This window comes from Peromyscus maniculatus, chromosome 5, assembly GCF_049852395.1.
Source record: "Peromyscus maniculatus bairdii isolate BWxNUB_F1_BW_parent chromosome 5, HU_Pman_BW_mat_3.1, whole genome shotgun sequence".
Taxonomy (NCBI): domain Eukaryota; kingdom Metazoa; phylum Chordata; class Mammalia; order Rodentia; family Cricetidae; genus Peromyscus; species Peromyscus maniculatus.
In genome coordinates, this window is record NC_134856.1 from 22,045,982 (window position 1) to 22,058,918 (window position 12,937).

Consider the following 12,937-nt stretch of genomic DNA (forward strand, 5'->3'; position numbering starts at 1 on the left):
CGGTGCAGCCTGCTCTCTCCAGTCTTCCCGCCTTTATGTTTTAGCTCCTCCTCAGGACCTCAAGGCCAAGTTACCAGGAGGGCAGAACCACACACAGCCGGCTGGGAGGAGGGTCTGGGTGCTCAGTGAGGGTCCAGTGACCCAGCCCACACCCTCCTCTTATGAAGGAACATCAGTAGTACCAGGTCCAGCTGTGATGATCTTTTTAAAGATTTATTTATTTAATTCTGTATTGTACACATGCACCTCTGCATATGTATGTACGTACACCACATGCATGCAAGAGACCTCAGAGGTCAGAAGGTGTCAGGGCCTCAGAACTACAGTTACTGTAAGCTGCCAGGTGGGTACTGGCGACACTGGCGTCTGTAAGAACAACAATCCCTTATTTTTTTAAGTGATTTTTTTGAGATTATAACATAATCACATCACTCCCCATTTCCCTTTCCTCCCTCCCAGCCTCCCCCACACTCTTTTAAACCTATGGCCTCTTTTTTCATGAATTTTTCAATAACATCCCTATGTTACTAAATAGAGAAGTACATCCTGCTCAGTCCATACATTGTTACTTGTGTGTTTCCTGGGCTGACCCTTTGGTGTTAGATAACTAACACCCATCGATGTGCTCTTCCTGAGGAAGATGATGTCTCCTGCTCAGCATTCCTCAGTCGCCTGTAGTTCTCCGCACAGGGTAGAAGACTTGTGGGCTCCCTCCCACCTGGCCTGCGCCAACCACAGTACCTGTCTGGTATGCTTGTCCATCTCTGCAGCCCCCGTGGCACAGCTGGTCTTATGAGGATGGCAGTCGTTTGCCTTAGAGGAGAGAGCTGTGCACCACCACACTCATAGAAGAAAGCCCCATCTAAACTACACACAGGATAACGTAAAAAATAACAGCAATAACCTTATGGGCCTGGTGGTACCCACTTTTAATCCCAACACTGGGGAGGCAGAGGCAGAGGCAGGTGAATCTCTGTGAGTTCAAGGCCAGCCTGGTTTATATAGCAAGTTCCAGGACAGCCAGGGCTACATAGTCTTGAAAAATAAAAAATAAATAAATAAATAAATAATAACATACCATGTAGACATTTAGACATTGATAACAAGATCTATAAGCTCCAAGGTAAGTCTTTCAGAAAACACAAGACAGTCAGGTATTGTTGTATAGCTTGTACATCCGGAGGATGGCCATCAGAGCCATGCTTCAGGCTTTGAATGACAGAGACTTAGTAAAACCTCATCAAACTGATGTTTGCAATGTCACCCAGCTAAGGAGGCCTTGTGAGTAGTGACACTGGAGCTACTGTGAAGTTTGGTTTCGTTTTGAGGTTTTGTTTGTTTGTTTTATTTTGGGGTTTTTGGTTTTTGTTTTTTGTTTTTTTAAGCCAGCAGATCCTCTCTGTCCTCAGTTTGACCTGATTATTTTCCATTCCTGACCTTATCTCAATGCCTATCCCTAAGGAGGAAATTTCTTGAATCTAAACTGAGAGCCCTTGGAGCCCCCGCGGGTCCAGCTCTTGTTCTCGCTCACAAGTCCTGAACACCAGCTGTGATGTGCAGCTTTCCTGGGCCCTTCCCCGCATTGCTGAGAAACTTTGCATCCTTGAGCCTTTCCAGCCTAGTTTACCTGAGACCCTGGGAGCACCACAACATGGCAGGGGACATGTCTTCCAGGGAAGAGTCTGATCACTCTCCCTGATGGGCTTGAAATTCAAGACAGGCCCCCGAATTGTTAGAAACAAAGAGTAACCTCCATGTTCCATGAAGGGACACACCAAAAAAAAAATTCTTTTTTTAAAACGTACAGGCCCAAACCCAAATCAGTCTAGCAAGCACACAGGACCAAGATGACTTCTGCCTTTATCCTTGGTATAGGTTGTGACTGCATCTCATCCCATTGGTGGGAGCTTGAAGCCAGCCTGGTCTACAGAGTGAGTTCCAGGACAGTCAGGGCTACACAGAGAAACCCTGCCTCAAAAACCAAACAAGCAAAAAGTTCAGAGAGAGTGGGAAGCAGAGTGTGCTGCTCATCCGCGGTGCCAGCGCACAGGAAGAGGCCAGCCTAGGCTACACAGCGTGAGGCCAGCCTAGGCTACACAGCGTGAGGCCAGCCTAGGCTACACAGTGTGAGGTCAGCCTAGGCTACATAGTGAGACCCTATGAGAGATATAGATCCTGAGAAGGACATCTAAGCAAAAGATACAGCCAGTGCAAATGCCCTGAGGCAGGAGCATGGTTGATAGGCTTGAAGACAGGGAAGAGCCTGGCATGCTTGGCGAGCAACCCGGAGACGGGGCCCTAAGAGATGGACATGTGGAGGGAGAAAAGTCTTGGAGTCACACAGATCCCCAGATGGCCACCACCAGCTCTCCCACACCCCACTGGGTCCCTGCTTCCCCTGCACTTCGCTTCTCATCTTTCTGACATTTGTCACATTGTATCGTGTGTGGGTGTGGCACCTCTGCCGTGGCACCTCTGCCGTGGCACACACGTGTAGCGCAGAGTGTCCACAGCTTGTGGGAGTCAGTTCTCCCCTTTTACCGTGTGGGTCCCAGGGATCAAAGCCCGGTGGCCAGGCCTTGTGACAAGAACCTGTCTGTGCTCACTGAGCCCTTCCCATGGACTTTTAAGGCACAACCAGGTCGAGCAGAGCCCTGTGAGCACTCAAGGAGATGGTCCCCTGAGACTTGGGCCCATGACTGGCCAGCTCAGAGCCTCAGTTCGTACCCCGGTAGGGAGGCAGTGGTGTCCATTTGGGGCCAGAGCCCAGGTCACAGGTCACGGGTCACTGATGCTGCCTATCCTCAGGAGCGCCACAGGAGAAGCGTGGCACAACATCATGCTCTCCTGCCTGAGTGGGAAGCCGTGTGATAAGAACTCTGGGATCCTCACAGCTGACTGTGGCAATGAGTTTGCATACTTCTACTTCGTCTCCTTCATCTTCCTTTGCTCGTTTCTGGTGAGTTTTCACACGGAGGGCCATGTCCTCAGCCCTGCCCTTGACTCCAGTACAGGAGTCTCTGTAGACTGTGACTGGGGTAGAAGACTTGCTTCCTCCCTGCTCCTGACAAATTGTCTCCTCCGTGGTGACAACTGGATGGGTGGCTGTGGGTCTAAGCACTGTAAAGGAACACCCGCCTCCTCTACTCTGAGCCATAGTAGACACTCCTTCCTGCAGAGGCCCGGGGCCTTCCCAGCTGGAACTGGCCCCCAGTGAAAACCTGATTAGCTCTGGTGGGTAGATTTGGACCTTAGCAGGCTCTGGCTTTGGCCCCGGGCTCACATAACGCACCATGCCTCCACTGTGCCTCTCTCGGGCTTTGCCTCTGGGCGTGTCTGTCTGTCCATCTCTCTCCCCTTTGCCGGGCTTCCACTCTCACTGGCCCTTGAGTGGGTATCTTCTGTGTCTGTGCCGTTTATGTGTACACCCTTTCTTTCCCTTGGGTCTGTGTGTCCCTTGCCCCTCCCCCATGCTCTCCTCTCTACTCCCCTTGGCCCCCTTGGCCCCCAGATGCTGAATCTCTTCGTCGCTGTCATAATGGACAACTTCGAGTACCTCACCCGAGATTCCTCCATCCTGGGCCCCCACCACCTGGATGAGTACGTGCGTGTCTGGGCCGAGTATGACCCTGCTGCCTGGTAAGGAGGATCACAAATCTTCTGGCTGTGTTGCTAACCTCCTCCTGAAACTGGGACAGGAACTAAGTCAGGTCTCGGGTGTGAGACATCAGAACCTCAGGAGTGAGGAGTCCAGGGTGGGAATCATGACTTCCACACTACCTCAGGCTGAGTGCAAGCTACCCCTTGTCCAAGCCCCAGCCTTTCTAGATGAAGGTGGTCAACTATGGGGATTTTCAAGGTGCCCTGTCCTCCACAACTCTTCTGGTCTCTTACGGTGAGGCCTCCAGGTGGTAACCTACATTAAGAACCTCTGGCCTCCATTCACCTGGGAGTGTTGAGGCAGCCCTGGCCCACGTTGGCACATGCCCCGGTGTTAGAGTGGCAGCATTCAATTCAAAATTTAAAGTAGGCTGGACATTGTGGCACATGTGGGCAATCCCAACACTCAAAAGGCTGAGGCAGGAGAACCAGGAGTGCAGGGCCAGCCTGGGCTACAATTGACCTTGTTTCAAAAACAAAATAAGCCAGGCATTGTGGCACACACCTTTAACACCAGCAAACAGGAGGCAGAGGCAGGCAGATCTCAAGGCCAGCCTGGTCTATAGAAAGAATTTCAGGACAGCCAGGTCTATTACACAGAGAAACCCTGTTTCAAAAAACCAAAAACAAATAATAATAATAATAATAATAAAGCTTACAAAAGAGCCAGGCACAGTGGCGTATACCTATAATCCCAGCTTTTAGGAGACTGAGGCAGGAAGACCAGAAGTTCAAGGTCTATTACCTTACTTCAAATAAAATTTTAGGGCTAGCAAATGACTCAGCATGTAAAGGCACCTGCTGCCTAGTCTGACTGAGTTCAATCCCCAGGATCCACCCGTATGGTGAAAAGCAACTCTCACAAGTTGTTCTCTCACCTGCACACACGCACACACACACACACACACACACACACACACACACACACACACGCACGCGCACACACGCGCACGCACACACACACACACACACACACACGCACACACACACGCACGCACGCACGCACGCGCGCGCGCGCACACACACACACACACACACGAGGCTGGGGGATGGATCAGTGATTAAGACCATGTGCTGCTCTCACAAAGAACCTGGGTTCAGGTCTCCATAGTGAGTTTCAGGACAGTCAAGGTCACATGGTGAGACCCTGTCTCAAAAAAAAAAAAAAAAAGCCAGAAGGTGAATAAATAAGCCTTTTTAAAAATAAAATTAAGGGCTGGAGAGATGGCTCAGCCGTTAAAGGCTAGGCTCACAACCAAAAATATAAGAGTTCGGTTCCCAGCACCCACGGCTGTCTCTCCAGCCACATAAAAAAAAAAAATAAAATAAAAAAATAAAAAGTGAGGCTGAGGCTGGAGAGATGACTCAGGGGTTAAGAGCACTGACTGTTCTTCCAGAGTTCCTGAGTTCAATTCCCAGCAACCACATGGTGGCTCACAACCATCCCTAATGATACCCTCTTCTGGCCTGCAGGGACACATGCAGGCAGAACACTGTACACATATAAATAAATAAAAATAATAAATTTTTAAAAATCTACCTTAAAAAAAGAATGAGAACAAAAGATATTAAAAAAAAAAAAAAAGCAGGACTGGAGAGACGGCTCAGTGGTCAAGGGCACCAGCTGCCCTTGCAGAGGACCCAGGTTCTATTTCCGGAACCCAACATGGCAGCTCACAGCTGTCTTTAACTCCAGCTCCAGGGCATTTTATGCCCTCTTCTGGCTTCTGTGGACACCCACTCACAGGTGCATAAGTAAATAATAAATATTTTTTATTAAAATAAACACTGTCAAGGTCTAAGAAGGTGGCTCTTGCCAGCATATTTGAGCCCTTAGTTCCGTTGCACAGAGACACCCCCCCCCAGCACACCCTCTGCTGGCAAACGAGATCACAGGGCATCTTAGACTAAATGGAGTGTCCTGAGGCACCTCCGGGGCAGCAGAATAAGGATTCTAGTTCCTTCTGGACCCAGGACTCCAGGAGCAGCACTGGGGCTCTTAGTGGTCTGTGCTCTGCTTCTTCCAGCCTCAGCCCTGAAAAACAGGCCCACAAGCAAATGCAGAGAGCTGTCTGTCTCCCCCATGACTGCAGCCCCCAGAGAAGCCCTCCTTGAGTCGGAGAGGCCGGGGCAGGCATGTGCCTGGGGCTGGTTTGGGGGCCCTGTTTAACTCTTCCTTTTGATTTTAGGTCACTGCACTGGGATGCTGCCCCTTCCACTAGGCTACCCACCCACCCACACCAGTGTAGCCCACGTAGGTGGCAAAGGAGGCAGATGCAGAGGACTCCCGGGTGGAGAGGCCACAGCCTAGAACCTGCAGCACCCCAGCAGAGTCTCCCCTGAGGGCGGGGGTGCACAAGTGTCTCTGAATGTGTCAGACCGTTTACTTGTCCCAGAGGAGGCCTCAGCCTCATCATCCCGGTCCCACTGTGTGCTTGGGGAGCCCTTGTCATGGTGACCAACCCAGGACCTCCACTAACCCTCTCTTCTCCTTTCAGCGGCCGCATTCACTATAAGGACATGTACAGTTTATTGCGAGTAATATCGCCCCCTCTCGGCTTAGGCAAGAAATGTCCTCATAGGGTTGCTTGCAAGGTTTGATTTCCACTAAAACCTGCTAGCATCGATTGAATGAGTGTGGCTTGGGGTCTTCCATATATATATTTCATATATATATATTTCTCAAAAACAGAGCCATCTCTCTCTTGCATTACACTAGCCAATATTAGCCTCCAGAATGCGGCCATGCAGACTCCACGAAGCATGGGACATACCTCTGTTCCCTCCGAACATCTGTGCTTGCTCTTAGCTGAAGCTGCCCATCCCGTGGTCTCAACGACACCCCCAAATCAGACGCATCCCTTGGGGGAGTTGTAATTTTGCATTCCCTACCCCCACTCTCTCCTCCACCACTCCCTGCCTCCCGAAGCCTCCAGCCCCACTGCCCACCCCCATGCCCTGCCCTAGCTCCTCTTCCTCACCCAGGCCCCCTCAGAGACCAGCCTCAGCCAAGCCAGAGTGCTCGGCCCCTCGAACGAACGGTAAAGCCCTCCAGCTCCGCACCACCTGAGCCAGCCTGGAGCCCAAGTGGAGTCTGACTGTTTCTCTTTTCTCTCTCTCTCTGCCTGCTTGTAAGCAGTGAAATAATCATTTTTAATTACCTTTTCTTCCATTTTTCTCCTCTTTTCCATTTATTTGAAATATCTATTTTATCGTTCTCTGCCTCTTTCTCTATTTTTTCGGCTCGTGTGGTTTTTTTGGTTTTTGGTTTTTTTTCTTCTTCTTTTTTTCTTTTTCTGTTTCTTCTCCACCTCTCCCCCCACCCTTTTGGTTCTCTGCCCCACCCACCCCCGTCCTGTTTTTTTGTTTTTGGTGCTGCCAGGGGTCGCATGCCTTACCCGGACATGTATCAGATGCTGAGACACATGTCCCCACCCCTGGGTCTGGGGAAGAAGTGCCCGGCCAGAGTGGCTTACAAGGTAGTCTATCTTTGCCAACACCGATGTCCCAGAGCTGGGGACTTTTCGGTGGTGACCACAACACCCAGCGAGTCTTCTGCCGACATCCTCTTCTTTTTTCTTTTTTTCTTTTCTCGAGTAACTGAGTCATGAGCATCCCTCGACTCTCAGCAGCGCACTGTGTCCTTTCTGATGAGTGTCTAAGTGTTTTGAGACTCCATTATGGCCAACAAGCCACGGGGAGGGGGAGGGAGCGCTCCAGTCCCCTAGCATCCATATGACCCACCCTGGGGAGCCAAATTGTACAAAGTCTCTACCCATCCAGAAACACATAGCCCCAGGCCCAGGGCAGACTGTTTCGTGCCTTGAGCCTTTAAACCCTGGCCTCTCCACACACATCTGAAGCTGACCTCTGACTTAGGGCCCGGGAGATCTGACACCTCCCACAGCTGAGTCCCCCCATCCTCCCCTTGCCCTGGAGATGTCTCCCCAGCGCCTGAACCATGCCACCCATCTACCCGAGACGCCCCACATGCCTCTCCACTCCATTGTTTCAGAGCAAGCAGGAGGGTTGCCGCTGCCCCACCCCGATCCGATCGTGGTGCACCAATCAGGCCTTGCACGCTGCCTTGGAGGGATCTGGGGCGGGGGGTGTATGCCAGCTGAGGGAGCGAGGAGACTGCTGCTCCTCTAAACTTCTGTCCTGGAATCTCCCCCGGCCCTGGAGGACATCTGCTCCCTCAGTTCATCCTCAAGGTGGCCAGGGATGACCTTCAAACCCCATGCCCCAGAAGTGACTCCACATCCTGACCTTCCCAGCCATCTTGGTTCCTCTCCTTTCAGTACTGTTCCAAGCCTGTGTGGCTGCTCCTTGTCCCTCTCTTCCCACAGGCATCCTCCTGTCCCTCCCCAGCCTGATGTCTGTATAAAGCTCCCTAAGGCACCTTTGTGCACATTTAAAATAGCATATTTTCTACAGAACACTTTGTCTGCTGGGAAACTGTGTGACGGAGAAGACACTTTCCCACTATACAGCAAAAGCTGTCGTCACATTTAACCCAGTACAGTGCACACCTGCCCAGCTGTACACAGCGCCTCATTTATCTCTATCTACTGCCTCCCTCCCTGCCGGACCCCAGCATCCCACTTCCTACTCTGTTCTTGGTTTACTGTCTCCCTACTGTCTGTGAATCCCCTGGTGAGACCCAGATTTGCCCTTAACACCCTCTCAAGCCCATGGCACATCAAAGCCCACCATCACCCCTGCCCAAGCCACGGACTGCGGAGCAGGCAGAACCGCTACCTGGAACACAGAATTCCCTCCCTGGGCCTCAGGAATGCCCCTTGTCCCTTCTCCCCGCTACTGCACAGACAGCCATGATCTGGCAAGCCCCGAAAGTCACTTCCCACGGAGCTATGAATGAGTCTCGAGATTCCGTCTGCATGAGCCCGTTTGTGCCGCTCTGTGTAGGCCTCGCTGCATGTCCACAAGGGGCCTGCGTGGGGAGGTGCCTGCCGCTTCTGAGGATGGAATGCTGCGGCTGGGTGCCCATCATCTGCCCATCCTGGGCCGAGCAGGGGGTGGGGGCGGGGAGCGGCGGCTGTGGCCGTGGATCCCACCGCGAGGCTGCTGCACGCACATGCTGCTGACATCCGCCTTCTGCTCTTTCTCTTTGGGTGGACGTGAAAGGGAGCCTTTGAGAAGAACTCTGGTGCAGGGCTAGAATCTGGGGCGACAGCTCTGGGCCCCTAGACCTCAGGTCCCTCCCGAAGGTGGAATTTAAAACAGAAAAAACCGCTTGGGCTGGGAGTGGTGGCAGGCCCTGGCATCCCAGCCGCTCAGGAAGCCAAGGCAGGAGGATTGCCATGAGTTCCGAGGACAGCCTGTGCTATCAGCAAGATCTTGTCTTCAAAAAAAAAAGGGGGGGTGGGGAGGAGCGAGGTGGAGTCCGCAGTGTGGAAATCCCTGAATTCCTTCGTTGCTCCATGCTGGGCAGAGCGGGTGCGGGAATGAGAAATTCTGTGCTGGTGTAGGTGACCACAGGGGAGTTGCCCCAGCTTTAGAGTTCTTCCTGGGGCTCCCTGGAGGGTCGGGTGAATTTGGCTTACAAGATGCCGGTAGGGCCCAAGAATGACTGCCCTCCCCTGGGGTTTTCTGTAGAGACTCCTGCGGATGGACCTGCCTGTAGCGGATGACAACACAGTGCACTTCAACTCCACCCTCATGGCTCTGATCCGAACAGCCCTGGACATCAAGATTGCCAAGGGTAAGGCGATCTTGGGGGCCTGGAAGCGGGGGCAGCAGAGATTCCCACTCCTGCTGGGTTGTCAGAGGCACCACCGTCCTTCTCTTCATGCCTGGGCCTGTGTGAACCCTCCAACCAAGGGGCTGCAGCCCTTACAGGGGAGAGCCCCGCGCCCAGTCTAGTCTTTGAAGTAGGTAGCACAATGAGTCGTGTGGACTCAGGGAAAGGAACCCTGGCCTGAGACCAGCCTGCGTGCAAAAGCCCTGGGAAGTAGGAACAAACAGGTGCAGCAGGAGTAGGAACCTCACGGGGTCCTGCTGAGCTGACTTGGCCTTTGAGTAAGGAGACACCCCCAGGATCAGAGAGAAGAGGTAGGATCTGACCCAGATCACATCGGAGTGATGTCTGGAGTCTACGGAGACAACCCAGTGGGAAGAGGTAGGTTGAGGGCCTGTGTTAATCTGACTGTCGAGAACCAGCGGCCGGGCGGGGCTTATAAAGAAGAGGGAGGCAGGCTTGGCCAGGTGGCTCCGGAAGTAAAAACTGACCTGAATTCAGTTGCTAAGACTTGTTTCCTCCCTTGCATATGTGCGCTGTGCCATACACAACCTGCCCCTACCCTGCGCGCGCGTGCACGCGCACACACACACACACACACACACACACACACACACACGAATAAAAGTAAGTCTAAGACATCTCTGAGAGTCCTGATGGCTCTCAAGAGACCCTATCATCAAAGTTTCAGCCCAGAGAGCGGTAACATCAGAGCCTCCTCTCAAGCTCTGCAACGTTTTCCTTTGAAACAGAGTTTTGTCTATTGGGAGATTGAAAAGAGAGTGGAGAGAGTGAGAAGGGAGGGGACAGTGTGGGCAGCCGAGGAAAGTTAGGACGCCTCGGGCTCCATCTTCGGTGTACCCACAACCTCTAGCCCCTTTTATTTCCTTTTTTTTTTTTTTTTTTTTTTTTTGGTTTTTCGAGACAGGGTTTCTCTGCGTAGCTTTGCGCCTTTCCTGGAACTCACTTAGTAGCCCAGGCTGGCCTCGAACTCACAGAGATCCGCCTGCCTCTGCCTCCCGAGTGCTGGGATTAAAGGCGTGCGCCACCACCGCCCGGCGCCCCTTTTATTTCTTATTATCTGATATCTCTCCCTCTTTTTTATTTTGATTTTCCGAGACAGGGTCTCACTATGTGGCCCTGGCTGTCCTGGAACTCACTCTGTAGACCAGGCTGGACCAGAACTTAGAGATCCACCTGCCTCTGCCTCCCGAGAGCTGGGAGTGGCGGTTGGTTCCCTGTCTTTTTTAGATGTTGGTATGATTTCCAGTACTCTGTCAGTATCTTCTAAAGTAGCAGCTTCATCATTCCTTCTGTTTGATGCTCTCAGTCTCCAGCTCAGCAGGCTGCCCAGTTCTCAGCTCGGCTCTCTGCCTGGTACATTTAGTTTAGTGCTGGCAAAAAAAAATTCAGGGCTACGAACCAAACATGCAGCACACACCTTTGATCCCTGCAGGGGTATCTCTGAGTTCAAGGACAGCCGGGGCACACAGAGAACTCTGTCTCAAAAAAAAAAAAAGAAGAAGAAGAAGAAGAAGAAGAATTTTAGGGTTACGAAAGTTCTCATTTTCCCAAATACTTGCTAGCTGGATTAGCAAAATTAATAAAACCAGCTAGGGCACTGAGTGATCATTTGTTCCAAATGGTTCCTTCTCCTTTGAATTTGTTCCACATTTTAGTATCTTTGGTTATTTGGTTTTGATTCAGGGATTCACGTAGTCTGAGATGACCTTGAACTTGCTCTGTAGCTGAGGATGACCTTGGCCTTCTGGTCCCTTGCCTCCACTTACCACATGCTGGGATCACAGCTGTGCACCACCACATCTGGTTTATGTAGTACTGGAGACAAATGGACCAGGACTTTGTGCACACTAGGCAGGCACACTAGCAACTGAACATCCCCTTTCCTCTCTTTTTATTTTTGTTTTTTGGGTTTTTGTTTTGTTTTGTTTTGTTTTTGTTTTTTTTGTTTTTAGAGACAGGGTTTCTCCGTGTAGTTTTGGTGCCTGTCCTGGATCTCACTCTATAAACCAGGCTTGCCTCAAACTCACAGAGATCCGCCTGGCTCTGCCTCCCTCCCGAGTGCTGGGATTAAAGGCATGCGCCACCACTGCCCGACTCCTCTCTTTTCTTAATGATTTATTTTATTTTGAAAACATCTTAAAAAGATTTACTTGTTTTTATTTTATGTGTATGAATCTCTGCTAGAATATAGGCCTATGTACCACATGTGTGCCTGGTGTCCAAGGAGGGCCAAAAGCAGAAGTCAGATGCCCAGGACCTAGAGTTACAGGCAGTTGTGAGTTGCCTAGTGTAGGTGCTGAGAACTGAAAGCTGGTCTTTTGCAGGAAAACTAAGTGTTGTGTGATGTTTTGATCACATTCTGACTCTCCCAAGACTGTCAATAAAATTTACTTTGAATCAGAGAGCAGAGCTAGCTATTAACTGACCAAAATGAACCATAGAGATTTTGGAGGACTTAGGACAGATAGACAGGAAGTAGTAGGGTGGGGCTTCAAGAAGGTCTCAGCCTGTTTGGATAGAGGGATGAGAGCAAAAGGAGGTCACTGGTTGCTTCTCTGATCACTCAAGTTCTTACCCTCATAGGTTATTCCCAAGTTTTTATTGGTAAAGAATTATTAGATAAACACATGTTCTGGCACCCAACATGGGGCACCACTTGTTGACAGACTTTTCTGTTCTTCCTGCCAGCTCCCAAATCACGACACAGAGACTTATTGTTAATTATGAAAGCTCAGCCAATAGCTTAGGCTTGTTTCTAACTAGCTCATAACTTAAATTAACCCTTTTTTATTAATTTACGTGCTGCCATGTGGCTCACGTGCATCAAGTGAGTGTGATAACCACTGGGCCATCTCTCCAGCTCTCTCCCCATTTTATTTCTTATGAAATTTCCAACATTTTATACTAACTGGTAGAATTTTTTTCTTTTCATTGATTTTGTTTGTTTGTTTTTCGAGACAGGGTTTCTCTGGGTAGCCCTGGCTGTCCTGGAACTCACTTCGTAGACCAGGCTGGCCTTGAACTCACAGAGATCTGCCTGCCTCTGCCTCCTGAGTGCTGGGATTTCTTTTCTTTTCTTTTCTTTTTTTTTTTCTTTTTCCTCTTTCTTTCTTTGTTTAACAGGCTCTTACTCTGCAGCCCTGGCTGGCCTGGAGCTTGTTAGTGTATACCAACCTAGCTTAAAGTCATGGAGATCCAATTGCCTCTGCTTCTTGAGTGCTAGCATTAAAGACATGGCTACCATGTCCAGCTAGATTTATTTTGAATCAGGTTTTTGTTGTTTGTTTGGTTGGTTGGTTGGTTGGTTGGTTGGTTGGTTGTGATTAGGTCTCTATGTAGCTCTGGCTATCTTGGAACTTACTATGTCTGTGAGACCACAGGCTGGACTCAAGTCACAGAGATATGCCTGCCTCACTCAGCCCCTGAGTACTGGGATTAAAGGTGTGGCCACCATGCCCTGCTGAGAGTGCTGTCCTTTGATGGGAGTAGTGT

The 12,937-nt window shown here is 50.6% G+C and overlaps 1 protein-coding gene across 2 annotated transcripts in view; it reads left to right on the forward strand.

Annotated features, from left to right (window-relative positions):
* Window positions 1–12,937, forward strand: part of Cacna1a (calcium voltage-gated channel subunit alpha1 A) — a 328,905-nt gene that overhangs the window by 297,368 nt on the left and 18,600 nt on the right. For both annotated transcript variants that reach the window (XM_076571863.1, XM_076571864.1), the window contains 4 exons: window positions 2,809–2,959; window positions 3,512–3,639; window positions 6,159–6,255; window positions 9,280–9,385. In XM_076571863.1, the coding sequence (XP_076427978.1) occupies window positions 2,809–2,959; window positions 3,512–3,639; window positions 6,159–6,255; window positions 9,280–9,385 (482 nt within the window). The remainder of the gene's footprint in view (window positions 1–2,808; window positions 2,960–3,511; window positions 3,640–6,158; window positions 6,256–9,279; window positions 9,386–12,937) is intronic.